The sequence below is a fragment of the Uloborus diversus genome, chromosome 3 (assembly GCF_026930045.1).
Source record: "Uloborus diversus isolate 005 chromosome 3, Udiv.v.3.1, whole genome shotgun sequence".
NCBI classification, from domain to species: Eukaryota; Metazoa; Arthropoda; class Arachnida; order Araneae; family Uloboridae; genus Uloborus; species Uloborus diversus.
Window position 1 is genome coordinate 73,239,674 of NC_072733.1, and position 15,052 is coordinate 73,254,725.

A 15,052-nucleotide genomic window follows, 5' to 3' on the forward strand; every position below is an offset into this window, starting at 1 on the left:
ACCCCCCACCCCCTTCCAATACAGAAAAATCTTTCTTCAGATAAGGCGACCAAAACTGAACAGCATACTCCAAATGAGGTCTTACTAAACTCCTATGTAAAGGCAGAAGAACCTTCTTAGATTTGTTTTAAATAGACCTATTCATAAACCCAAGCATTCTGTTGGTTTTGTTAGTTGCAATGCTGCGCTGTTGACTAAACTTAAAATCCTGATTTATTAAGATACCGAGATCAATAACATTTTCTGCTGACAAATGACTGAACCCTGTAAACGATAACTTGTATGCTTATTTCCATGACCTTAGTGTAGCACTTGACGTTTCCCTACATTAACTGCCATACCCCACTTATCCGCCCACTTAAAAGCATCATCCTTCCCATACCAAGAAAGGAATCTGCATGGATTCATTTTCTCCTGGGTGAGGGGGACATACTCCTGGGTGAGAGCCAGGTATCCTAACCACTAGTTTAAACAAATTTATCAGTTACTCTGCAATACCTGTTTATTTATAAAAATCAGATAAATTCTACCAAGTGATTAAAAAATACAAAGGATTTGAATATTTTTCTGACAAATAAACCTTTATTTGTGTAAACCTATCTGATTAATATGCAATCTGGTTTCTTTTTTTTATATATGTAAAAAGTTAAGACACAGTTCGTTTTTTAATAAGAACGAGGCAGAAATGGGGTGTCAAGAGACACATCATTTTTTATTTTGCTGAAATTTTTATGGCGGATTCTTCTAAAGATTTCAGAAAACACTTGTTTTTTCTTTTCCTCTAAAAAAATTTTTAGAACCTTTAAAAATTTGTAAAGTTAACTCGACATAAAGGTTTTTCCAAATTGGCATTTTTAAAATTTTGATTGTTTCTGTGCATCAGCCAAAAAGTTTCTTGTGATTATAACATGACATTTAGTAACTAAATTCAAATATATTGTACATTTTGTGACTGACCTTCAGTGCAATTCGGCAGGGGTGGCCAAACTTATTCGAAGAAAGTGAAAAAGTGCTGTATTTGAGGCCTCTTGTATCCGAGGCTTCTATACCCTGAGCCGCAAACATAGTTTTTTTTAGTTGTAACAATATATATAGATAATTTTATAATTGCATTAGCTGCAAGGCTCAACTTCAGTGCTGCCAAAAAATAGCAATCCTTGTATTGCAAGATGCTAAAAAGTGTACTTTTCAAGAGCCTTTATCTCAGTGCACTGAGGGTCAGTGTAGAACTTAATAACTGCATTTCAAACTGGAAAGTGTTTCTTTTCCCAAACAAATTACAGCTCTGTAGGCAATTTCTTTTCATGCAGATAATATTTTTTTCACAATGGTAAACTGACATATTTCAGTTTTCAATTCAATCAACACATCCAGATTTAAACTTTCTCCATGATTAACACAGTGTGGAGCAGGAGGGGGTGATTTAATAGGGTGCATAGTAGAGTATACAAAGTTTATGCAAATTTGTATTTTTTACATTTTGTTACAGATATAGTTGTACAGTTGTTTGGACACGTTTTACACAATTTGTTCAGGAAAACTCTTTGTTTCAAATATCCTTCATGGTTTTGTGGATCTTATAAGCTGTTTTAAAACCTCAGTTCTGAAACAAAAACATAAAACAATGAATAACTAATAGTGCATGTCAGATATATAAGTAGAAAACAGAAAAGTATAATTTATCTAATTTCTCAAATTCTCTTCTCAATTATATCCTCAATTTTGTTCATTGATGATGGCTGCAGTTTTCCATTTGAAAAAAAAAAAGAAAAGAAAAAACAATATTGAACATTCTTGAAGAAAGACTGAATCTCTGCTTTAGTTAAACATTCCTGAGGAATAAACACTTTTGTGCATTCAGTATTGACGACTGTGCCCTTTTCCATTGCTGCTTTCTCTAGAGAAATTTTTCTTCCTGATATTTCTCCACTCATAAACAGATCATACAAAAACTTCTTCTTTTCTTCCATTTCAGGTGGCACCATTATAACATTTAAACTACCATGATAGCAAGCAATTACTAAGCCATATTTTATTACTTATGACAATAGCGATATTATGACATTAAAATAATTGTATGGTTACCTAATTGAGTAGTCATATGATAAAAAAAAATTTATAAAGCATATAAGTTGATTACAACTAACTGGATGCACCATTAACATGTATTCCATTTCTTCAATTTGAAGTGTGTATGATCATTGCCCATAATTGTGTGAGTTGTGTGTTAAAAGTCATGGATTATACTTTGAAATACACTCATCAAGTTCCATACCGACCCTTGGTGCACATAGATATAAAGTCACAAAAAGTACTATTTTGATAGTACAAAAATATCTATTTTTCATCAGCAGAGAGGTTTATTCTTACAATTAATGAGACAATTGAGTAAAACATATGTAGTACTAAATGAATTGCAGATGAAAACTATTTGCTAAATCTCTAAGAGGTCACAATATGCTATTTTTTCACACCCTTCAGCAAAGTCTGGCCACCCCTAACTGGCGTTGCTGAAGGTCAGCCATAAAATATACAAAATATTTCTACTAGACCCTAAATATTGACATAATCACACAAAAAAATTTTGCTCAATGCCCCGAGAGAATTGAATATTGAAAGTTGTTGGTTTGAGAAAAACACAAAGTCAAGACCAACTTCTGGAATTTTTATGGGTCACAATAAATTTTTTTGGACAAAAAGAAAAAAATACATATATTCTAAAATTATTAGAAGAAACCACTAAAATTTTCAGCAAATAAAAAATGGTATGTATCTGACGTGCCTGAGTCTTGTAAAATCTGCCTCTCAACATTTTTCACAATATCATACTGTGCTTTCTTCATTAAAATTTTCTGAAACCCAGCCCCTTATACTGTAAGACAATAGCTCTAACATTCGAGTACTTCAACTTCGTATGGTGTTCCAAGAACATTATCCTCACAGATGCTGAAGTGTCCAATTTATGATTTTTTAATAGTATTTTTGATTCTTTTTCTCTTTATTTGTAGAATTATGAAGTTTATCCATTATGAAATAAATTTCTTTTGAAAATATGCCAGCTCTAAGAAAAGCACCTAAAAAGCTATTTAAGAAGACTGTTGTATCCAAAGGTTATGGATATCATACGCCACAAGATGGGTCAGTTTGTAAAATTAAAGTAATTTCTGATGATTCAAAGCTTATGATTGGTTTAGATGATATACAAACAAAAGAAATAATTGTAGGAGATGTTGACGAATCCATAGACCGAATAATTGAGGATTGTATTCGAACAATGAAAGAAGAGGAAGAATGTTATGTGCATTTTCAAGATCCAGAAGCTTATACAGACAGCATTACTCCAATAGATGTAACAGAGGATATAAAGGGTGACTCAAATTCTCCTGTAAATGCTCCTGATGCTGAATCTAGTAGTGAGTCAAATATTTCTGCTGAAAATACTAATCTGGCACTTCCTGATGAAAATAAGCCAAATTCAGGTAGTGAAGAGAATGTTTCTCCTACTGAAGTGGCTCCCCAGAGTCCTTCTAATGAAGCACATGACAATGCCTCTGCTATTAAGGAAGATTCTGAAAATTTAGTCAAAATACAATTCCAACTTTTGTTTTATACAAGAGAGCCTGAAATATGGGAAATGAGCATTACAGAAAAGTGGCGAAGAGCTAGCTATCATAAACAAAGAGGATTAGAGTTGTATGCTCGTGGTGCATATCAGTATGCATTTAGACGCTTTGGGTTAACTTTAAAATATGTTATTTCTTTAGAACATGATGTGCCTTCTGGTCAAGAAGAAGGCATGGATATCAAAGGGTTGAAATTATCATGTTATCTAAATGTTGCTGCATGCCAAATGAGACACCACAATTTTGAATCTGTTGTAATTAACTCAACTAAAGCTTTATCTATTCAACCTCAAAATGCCAAAGCTTTGTATAGAAGAGGAGCAGCATACCTGCAGTTACAAGAGTATGAGAAATCTAAGGAAGATTTGACAGCTGCTCAGCAGCTTGAGCCAAAAAATCAAGCAATTTCCAAGCAATTGCAAGTGCTTAAAAGTCAGGTTCAAAAACTGAATCAATTTTATGCAAGTGCCATGAAAAAGATGTTCTCATAGGCTTAATATTTAAAGTTCAAAGGTATACCGACTCTGAAGTTCCAAAAATACTGATTGGATCTGCTAAAATGCTTTTTAACAAAGACTTTTACTTGAACTCTATTTTAAATTCAAAGGTAGCTATTTATTAATTTGCTTATGATTTTTGCTAAAAATGTGCTACTGTATTTCATCGAAACTGGTGTTTTATTAACACTTATTCATTGCATATAGTATAAACCACAGTTTGAGTCTGAAATGTGCTTCCAATTTTTTTTTAAATTGAAATTTGATGTGAAACTTGTGCTAATTTTCTCATGAAAAGAACCTTGTAATGCTCTGGTTACATAGAGGCAAATTGCGTGAGCTGAACACTTTTTTCTGTATTACTTCTTTTATTTATGACCTATTTATGATTAGTATTAATATCGTTCTGCAAAGTATTTGTTCAATATTAATAGAAGGTAAAATAGTATATGATTGTGTATATGAATGTACTTTGTTCAGTATGCTTCCTTTTAGAAAAAAAGTTGCAACTTATTTAAGGTAAAACAACATAATTTACTCTTAGCTATTAATCGTATGCTTTTTTTTTCTTCTTGTTTTGTTTTCTCCTTGCTTAATAACCTGTATATTAGAGAAGCTATCAAGCTAAGAACTTGTTCACATCTTCATATTGTTAGTGCAATGTATATGTCAGTTATGCTGTTGTCTAATGTCTGGACTATGACAATTTACATTTTTTTTACAATGTAAAATATTCATATCCCTAAGCTTCGGCTGTAGTTTAAAATTCAGTTCTTTTAGGATGATCTTAGGTTTAGTTTAAAATTAAAACTCAAGTTTTCTGTAAAAAGTGTTACAAGATGCATTTAATTTCAACCATTTACTTACTGTGCAGAACAAGTTTGAGACATACATTTCTCTTTCTTTATTTGGTTTTTCTTTTCTGTGTGGATTCTATTTCATTATTGAGTATGTTTATTTATTTATTACATAAGCGTAAGGTACATTTTTGCTACGAAGCATTTGGTGCTTCTGTATATCTTTATTTTAGGTACAGAATTCTAATTTCAGTTACCAAATATTGACATATAACTGATTATTACTTTTAAAATGATGCTTATTAAAAAGTAAGATAAGAATAGTTTAAATGTTTACAACTGTTTATCTTCATTTATCAAATATTCTCTTAATTTTCTGAAATATTTATTTGAATATTACTTTTTTTTTCTTTTTCTATATTTTATCAGAAGCTTACTCAAATGTTGTTGGACCCTTGGAATAACCTTTTCCATACTTACTATTAGTAATCATATTGTGATGTTGAGAAGTTAAATCATAATTTGCAAGATTGTTTTGTGGGGTTTAACTCAGTACTTACTGCTTATGAATCTTCTGCATTACATTGCTTATGAAAAAATCATAGTTTAATTGCATTAATAGAGTTACAGTTCAGTAATTTAAATTATTGTCATAATACTGGTCAAATATTAAGTAAATGTGTATGCTAGATTGCTAGATATCTCAAAGTATATTATACCGAAACTGAGAAAAAGGATAATGCTGCTTTTTATAAGTTCTCTTGTTTATATTCTTTAATACTATTTTAAAGGCTCTAAAATTGTTTCTCACTTGTAAACGTTTAATGCATTGCAGACATTTTTATGCATAATATAAAAAGATTTCAAACAAGGGTCATTTGTGCATAAAACTTTCACATGCAGAAATTGTATAATAATGTTCGACTTAAATTTAGTAATTTAAGTGATCTTGTTGCTCTAAATATGGCTCAAAGAACAATGTGATACATTTAGAATATACATGTAATGATAGATACTGTGTTTATCTGTTGTTAAATTTGATGTAAAGGTTGATTGCTTTTATATATTTTACTTTGAATATCTAATTTGGTTAAATAAAAATGTTGTTTCTTTCAAATTAAAAGTTTATTACCTTTATTGTGGCTTAAGCATATCATTTAAGGACCCACTGTGTTACAAATTGTCAGAAAAAAATTCATAGCTTTTGTTTCTCTCAGTTTTAGTTATTTCTTTTAAAAAAGCCACTTTCAAGTCACTCATTTTGTAAAAAGGTTTTTTCTGACAGAATTATTAAGATTTCGAATGTTGCTGCCACGACAAGTATAAATGTTTTTGTAAAATTAGCTACTGTTTGTGCTGGTGAGGATTTCTGCTGTGGTCACATTGTTCATAAAATGCAAAAATATTATCTGAATTACAAAAATTAAGCGACATAGTTTCGTTTGTTTGCTTAAATAAGATTTAAAAAAATGATGTATGATCCAAGAGAAGGGGGGGGGGGGAGCAATCATGGTGATATTGAACTAAATCATGTTATTAATCTTAGTTAACATGTTTAAACTACAATTAAATTTAACAATACTTTTTCTTACAGGGTGTTATATTCCCTTAAGAAATGTAATATTGGCTTTTAAAAAAAATGCAACTTGTGTTCTCTCAATGCTAAGTAAAATTTTAAATTTTAGGTCTTTTACAGTTACGAATATACTATGGATTTGTGTCTGTATGTGTTTTAGTATATTCAAGAACGAAATGAGAGCTTGTTTAATTTGCCATGCAATGGAAAAATCCACATTTGCAGTTGATCTTGTAAATACTAGAGCAGAAATGTGATACATCAAATTGACGATTGTTGTTAAAAGAAAAGTTGAACTGAAAATTCAAAACTTTCAGTTGACGTGTTTCAAATTCTTATTTAGGTGATAATGTTAAATACTTTTTATCTGTTGAAACATTACCTTTAAAAAACTCCATAAAAACTTTTGAATGTTTGCATTTAATGTTCTTACCAATAAAGCTTATACACTCATTAGATGTGGGTTTATACAGTATTCTAGGAATGTGCTAACTGAGTTCCATTTATACTTTCAAACTTTCCACTAAATGTTCAAAACCTTACAAAAACTCCTGGAAAGAAAAAGCATTTGAAAGTCTTCATGGTTGAAAAAATACATAGAAAATAATGAGAGCACTACTGTTGATGCCCCAGGGAATTTTCCAGGAGAAATGAAAAGTAACGGTTTTGATGTTAGCATTGCTCTCACTGAAACAGATGATGCTAGCTTTGATTTTGTAGGATTAGATTCGGGTATGTATTAACCACTTTCTCAAGAAACTATTATTGCTGAAGAAAGGTTTAACAGCTACGTTGACTAGACACCAGTTGAGGATTATTTTGACGAAGATTCTGTACCCACCCTCACCAAAAATAAAAAAGTGCTTGTTGAATTGAAAAACTGGGCAGTTCGTTTTCGAATTAAGTCATCTTGCAATTTCAGGCCTTTTGTGCATTTTAAGAGTGCACAAATGCTTTGATTTACCATGTGATACTAGGACCTTGCTAAAAACACCTGTGACTGTGCCTGTGGAGATAATTTCCTAAGTCTCTATTCGCACATTGGTTTAGAGCATAGCTTGGTGAAACCGTGGGAAAAAGTGACAGAAGTGGTGGAGTGTAGGGTCAGGTGGGGTGGAATGGGTATAAAAACAGGTATTTTTTAAATGATTATCAAACTATTCAAATCTGATATCCAACAATTAAAAAATCATAGCTGAGTTTTTACATTTCAACAATACACTTCACATAAGAAGCCTGTAGATGTTGTTTACATTGATTTTCAAAAAGCTTTTGATAAGGTACTGCATGTTGCTCTACTTAGCAAATTAGATGATATAGGAATAGGAGGGAAATTTTTCATTTGAGTAAAACATTGGCTGACCAAAAGGAAATAAAAGGTAGTTGTAAGGGGAAATTATTCTAAATGGAGTGCAGGCATGCAGCGTTCCTATATTTCTGAAAAAGTTCCTATTTTCCTATAATTCCTATATTTTCCTATATTTTCAGTTTCCGCTTCCTTTTTTTTTTTTTAACTTTTCCCCCGACTTTCTCTATTGCCTTTTCCGCGAGCAACGCGCAGACGCCATTTTATCTTTGCAGGGCTCCCAAATGGTCCGCTTTTCCCGCCAAAGTTCGTTTTTAATGGTGAAGTCCGCTTTAGACCGCTTTTTAACGTTTTGATCCGATTTTTACTTAAATATCAGATTTTAAGTTTTTTATTTCCTTAAAAGTTAATGTACACCCAAAGCCGCCGCAGCGCGTGTTAAAGCAAGTTCGTACGTCCATGAAAAACTTTGAAAAGTTCTTGAAAAAAGAATCTTTTTTTTTTTTTTTTTTTTTTTTTTTTTTTTTTTTTTTAAGTGCTTGAAAATGTATAAAAAGTTTCTTTATATACCTTGAATTCTTTCAAATTTTATCGCGAAAAATTGCTTTCGTGTTTGAGGTTTCAATCCTTTTGCATCTTGTTAACATTTTGATGCTTTTTACAATCCAAAGTGATTTTGACATGTGCTTACTTTAGTTTATTTTTCGTTTAATTTCAATAATTAACGGGAGAATTGGTTTTTGAAGCCATGGCAACATTGAACTTACTCGGACTTCGTGGAAAAATGCTTCTCGCGTTTGAAATTTCAATCCTTTTGCATCTTGTAAATATTTTGATGTGTTCCACAATTGGAAGTTATTTTGACATATGCTACTTTAGTTTAGCTCATTTTTCGTTTAATTTCGATAATTGACGAAGGAAATATTTTGGAAAACATGGCAACATTGAATTTACTCGGACTTCGCGGAAAAATGCTTCTCTCGTATGAAGTTTCAATCGTTTTGCATCTTGTAAATATTTTGATGTTTTCCACAGTTGGAAGTTATTTTCACATATGCTACTTTAGTTTAGCTTATTGTTCGTTTAATTTCTATAACTAACGAAGGAAATATTTTGAAAACCATAACAACATTGAGCTTATTCGGACTTCGCGGAAAATTGCTTCTCGCGTTTGAAATTTCAATCTTTTTGCATCTTGTTAACATTTTGATGTGTTCCACAATTGGAAGTTATTTTGACATATGCTACTTTAGTTTAGCTCATTTTTCGTTTAATTTCGATAATTGACGAAGGAAATATTTTGGAAAACATGGCAACATTGAATTTACTCGGACTTCGCGGAAAAATGCTTCTCTCGTATGAAGTTTCAATCGTTTTGCATCTTTTAAATATTTTGATGTTTTCCACAGTTGGAAGTTATTTTGACATATGCTACCTTAGTTTAGCTTTTTTTTTTTCGTTTAATTTCAATAATTAACGAAGGAAATATTTTGGAAACCATAACAACATTGAGCTTATTCAGACTTCGCGGAAAAATGCTTCTCGCGTTTGAAATTTCAATCCTTTTGCATCTTGTGAACATTTTGATGTTTTTGACAATTGGAAGTTATTTTGACATATTCTACTATAGATTAGCTTATTTTTCGTTTAATTTAAATAATTAACGAAGGAATCATTTCAGAAGCCATGGCAACATTGAACTTACTCGGACTTCGTGGAAAAATGCTTCTTGCGTTCGAAATTTCAATCCTTTTGCATCTTGTAAATATTTTTATGTGTTCCACAGTTGGAAGTTATTTTGACATATACTACCTTAGTTTAGCTTATTTTTCGTTTAATTTCTATAATTAACGAAGGAAAAATTTTCGAAACCATAAGAACATTAAGCTTATTCGAACTTCGCGGAAAATTGTATCTCGCGTTTGAAATTTCAATCCTTTTGCATCTTGTGAACATTTTGATTTTTTGACAATTGGAAGTTATTTTGACATATACTACTATAGATTAGCTTATTTTTCGTTTAATTTCAATAATTAGCGAAGGAATTATTTTGGAAATCATGGCAACATTGAACTTACTCGGATTTCGCGGAAAAATGCTTCTCGCGTTTAAAATTTCAATCCATTTGCATCTTGTAAATATTTTGATGTGTTCCACAATTGGAAGTTATTTTGACATATACTACCTTAGTTTAGCTTATTTTTCGTTTAATTTCAATAATTAACGAAGGAAAAATTTTGGAAACCATAGCAACATTGAGCCTATTCGGACTTCGTGGAAAAATGCTTCTGGCGTTTGAAATTTCAATCCTTTTGCATCTTGTAAACATTTTGATGTTTTTGACAATTGGAAGTTATTTTGACATATGCTACTTTAAATTAGCTTATTTTTCTTTTAATTTCAATAATTAACAAAGAAATTATTTTGGAAACCAAGGTAATATTGAACTTACTCGGACTTTGCGGAAAATTGCTTTTTGTGCTTGAAATTTCAATCTTTTTGAATCATGTAAATATTAAAATATTTTGCCCACTCGAATGTTATTTTCCCATATGCCACCTTAGATTAGCATGTTTTATGTTTAATTTAATAGAGAATAAATATATTTTATGGGAAACATGCCAACATTGAACTTGGTTCGTGAAAATTTGCTTCTCTAAACTTTCAATCGTTTTGAATCTTATAAATATTTTTATATTTATGGCAATTAGAAGTTATTTTGACATGCTACGTCAGATTAACTCGATTTAATTTTTATTTAAATAACTAAAAAATTAATAATTTTTGTGTTTAATTCAAGTTTATTTAGTTTTCCTAACTTAATTTTGATTATTATTTGCTTATTTTCGTTTATTACTGTTTTTTTTTGGTGTGGGGGGGGGGTGGATATGAAATTTAAACAATTGAGCACATAACATTTTAAAGTAGCATTTGTATATGAAACAAACTTGAATCATGTAATTTTATGATGTTGAATTTGTGTATGTATTTCATTGTCATAATGCCTGTTGTTATCTTGTGCCAGCTAGGCTGGCAATTTGGATTGCGCTGCTTCATTTTTCCAACCGCACCGTCATTTGGTGTGAAGTCAGACTTCCACAGTACACACATGTCACGAGGATCCGTTTATAGGGTAGGCAACCATTCAAAGCATAACAACACATTCACACAAAGAAAGGACAAGAGAGAGAAAGTACGTCCATGCCCCAGCCGGGTTTCGAACCCGGACCTTCCTGTCACAGTCAGACTTCTCTGACCACTAGATAAGGCAGGCGGCATGGTGCCTGCTAAGGGGGGACTTGTCCCCCCCCCCATAAAAGTTCAAAGCACTCATGGCCCTGCAATCATGGAGTAATTTTTTAATGTAAGCTTTATGATTCTTGAAAATAACTTTGAATATGAAGATTGCAAAACTAAGCCTCATGTGATCTGCTTCCCTTTGTGATTGAGCATTTCAGATATTTTTAGGAAAACTTTGAATACAGTAGATCTGTTTGGTGTGTGATAAGGGATATAACGCTTAGGACTCGACCGATGCATCGGCCTGGCCGATACATCGGCGCCGATGGTTCAACAATTTTGCCATCGGCATCGGCATCGGCGGCCGATGCTAACTTGCAGGAAACATCGGCCCATCGGCCTTAAAAACATCGAAAAGCCGATGGAATTGGCCGATGTTTTTGAAAAAAAAAAGGACCTTTGTTGTTTTACATTTTAATACAAAGTAAAGGGAGTTATTGTTTTCAAACAAAATTGTTTACATAAATTTCAGTATGAATTTCTATTTTAGTCACCCATCAAAGAGTTTTTAATACTGCATTCAGGTACCAAACCAGTTAATTATTGCGTTGTTTCTTGCGGCTGGATGTACGTATGTATCTCTCATAAGTCATAACTCAAAAATGGTAAGCTGTAGAAGGCTAAATTTTCGCATGTGGGATGTGCGCACGTTCCAGTTGTGCACTTCCCTTTTTGTTTTCGATCGGGTGTTCGAAAAAGCCTATCAACTGATTTTTTGTGGCTATTAATTACTTATTTCAATGCAAAACTAATATAGCGTCTCAGGCTGACGATCATTTGGTGATAGATTGCAGAATTGGAGACCGTGGAAACAAATATGAGATGGCGAAACCGATTTTTTGAGCAATCACATTGCTTGTTGTTCTCATTTGACTGTTTTGAATTCCTATGATTTTATTTTCCTCCCGCCTCCCTTTGCAGCACCACCGTCGACCGGCCTCACGATGCTGCTCCTCTAACGAAAACCGCTCCAGGTTGCGTCCATATCCTACACACACACGCATACACAAACACACCTACCCACATACACACACACACACACCTACACATACACACACATCTACACATACACACACACACCTATACACTCATACACAGACATAAACACACGCACTCCTGATTGCGAAAAACATAATTTAAATTCCAAATGTCAAAATTCAAATTAATTTCATTTTGTTAGATTCCCGTAGAACTGACGGTAATTTTTAATTTTTCTATATTTTTAATATGAACCACAGTAATGCAGTCCTTTCTGTATCGCTTCGGCGGAGCTACAAGTTTAAGGCGCGTCAAAATAAATTTTGGGGCAGTATTTCTTTATTACAGAAGCTGTAAAACATTTATCACAAGCATTTTTGTAACTTCTACGGTGCCCCTATGGTTATGGGGCCTCTCTCGCAATTGCAACATTTGCTATTAAATCCGCCACTGCACGTCAAAACAAACTCGGGTGCAATTTTTAAAAGGTTTTTTCTGCTTAATGTTTATGATTATTTGAAACTCTATTCTTTACGACTATTTTTTGTATTTCCGAGAACACTTGCCCCTCCTCCCACTCCCTCAATTTCTGAAATTAAACTCTAGTTGTATTTCTGAGTTGTTTAAAACTAACACCATTCATTAAAAATAGATTTTTTTTTTTTTTTCAAGATTTATCTATTCTTTAGGAAGCATTTAGAGCATTAATGTAAGAAAATGATTAAAGACGTTTTGAATGGTGACATAATTCGGAAAACAAAGGGACTTTTGAATTTTTTCTTCAGAAGTGCTGAAGTAGATTCAGAAACTCTTCCGAGGCGTTGGTGGTAGCGGTTCCGTACTAAAACAAATAACCCGAAGTTTAACGTTGTGAGTTACTCCAAAATCAGAGGGTGACTCCCCTAACCCACCTCGTCGTTTCAAGCATTTCTCAAATATTTAGCGATTACTTATTTTGGTCAAGAAATGTCATTTTGCGTATTTCTTATACTCGTTTCACCTATATTTTGTAATGCGCCATCTTTTTTACATCATTATAAGCGATCGATTTTTTTTTCTGTTGTAAGTATCTATTTTTATGTATTTATATAAAATCAATGAATAAGTTATTTTCGTTTTCACCATATGTTTAATAATATGTTATAGAAAAGTTTCAAGGATTTTCTTATATGCAATTTTTTAAATTTCAGAAAATTATTGTTAAATTGAAAAAAATAATTTGAACTTGGTTGTAGTGCTTCATAAAAGATTAAACAATCAAATTGTTCAATATTGCGTGCGCAAACGTCAGATCAAGTAGTATATGTATTCAGTTATTAACTTGGTGCAAATATTGAGTTTGTTTATTGTAGTTGCATTTTAAGAACCTCGCTCTTTTCATGGCTATTTCTTTTTTCCACAAAATTTATGTCATTGTTATACATTTTATGAATTATGCAAACTTTTCTATTCATAAATTTAAATAAGTATAAAAATATTAATATTATGATTAAATATTGCAATTTATCTGTTACCTTTTTTGTTTAATTTAATGACTAAAAAATGTCTAAGTGCAATCTTTCCGCTTTAATTGCGTAAATTGTTGACAGTTTCATAGTTTAATTCTTAATTTGTTTTTGAATGATTAAACAACATAATTGAATTTTAACTATGTTTAGTTTACCTAAATCCATACATTATTACAATATTACTGAAATCTTAGTTATATGTTCAATTTAAAAAAAAAAAAAAAATCAATCGGTTATTAAACAGACTCTTTGTTTTTCTTCCTTTTTTCTCTTTTTTCTTTCTTTCTTTCTTTTTTTTTTTGCTGTTGTCCTTTGTCTTCTGTCATACAGCAGTCAAAAAAGGAGAAACATAACTACACCCTATACAGATTGTACGTAGTACTATCCAGAAGTTTGGGGGACAAGCTGTATAAAACATTACCCAGAATAGTTCACATTACCGAAGCACATCCACCTTCAAAAGGTCATCATGAGAGACCATGTACTTCTGCCAGTGTTCATATAACTTTTGGAAACACTCCTGGAAGCCATTTTTCGCTACCTTCTGTGATGCAGCTTTATCTTCTCCTGACGGTAGAAAGCGGCGTCCATGCAAATGTTTTTTTTTTTTTTTTTTTTGCTGGGAACAGGTAAAAGTCACACGGAGCTAAGTCCGACGAAACGTTATGCTATTTGTTTGCCATATCAGAGTATTGACTAATCGAACCGTGCATCCTCAACATGAAAGTCGCCTTCTTCCCCACGTTGAAGTTAAAGTAGCAGCGCAGCAGGCCTTACAGGAGGTTGCGATAAATATCTTCCAGGAGTCCTTCTAAAAGCTATACGAACGTTGGCAGAAGTGCATAGTTGTTCAAGGCGACTATTTTGTAGATAGATGTACTTAAGAAATGTGAATTATTTACGGTAAATTTTTATACAACTTGTCCTCGAACTTTTAGATCACACTTCGTACGTATGAGTTTTCAACTTACTATTTCATAACGTTTTTGAGTGATGTAAGTTTACGAGCATGAAGATATCACAAGAGAATTTGCGATAATTAACTAACGAGGCGTTCAAAATGGATATTTCTATAATCTATATGTTCTTAGGTACATATGCATGTACATATGCGCCGAAAAAACTTGTGAAGTTTAAATTGGATGATCGTAAAATAAAAATTTAAGTCGAAATCTGATGGTTTTTTTTGGGATTACAATTCCTTATTCGTAGAAAGGAAGTAAAGTGAAATGAATCAATGATCTTTTAAATCCTGACAATCTTATCAATTTATTTCTGTTAGATTTTTTTTTTTGCCATCGGCCAACAGCATCGGCCATCGGCCATCGGCCATTTGTAGGAAAACAATCGGCCATCGGCCATCGGCCATCTTTGAACAATCGGCCAACAATCGGCATCGGCCCATCGGCCAAAAAATGCCATCGGTCGAGCCCTAATAACGCTATTAAGAAGCATTACAAGACAGAA

The 15,052-nt window shown here is 32.3% G+C and overlaps 1 protein-coding gene across 2 annotated transcripts in view; it reads left to right on the forward strand.

Moving 5' to 3' along the window:
- Positions 1–6,907, forward strand: part of LOC129218154 (uncharacterized) — a 36,830-nt gene extending 29,923 nt beyond the window's left edge. Inside the window, exons 3-4 of one of the 2 annotated variants that reach the window (XM_054852370.1) lie at positions 3,009–3,138; positions 3,225–6,907. In XM_054852370.1, coding sequence (XP_054708345.1) covers positions 3,114–3,138; positions 3,225–4,114 — 915 coding nt within the window. In that variant the 5' untranslated portion in view covers positions 3,009–3,113 and the 3' untranslated portion in view covers positions 4,115–6,907. Of the gene's footprint in view, positions 1–3,008 lie in introns of both variants that reach the window. The other variant, XM_054852369.1, reaches the window with a different exon arrangement.
- The last annotated feature ends 8,145 nt before the right edge of the window (positions 6,908–15,052 follow it).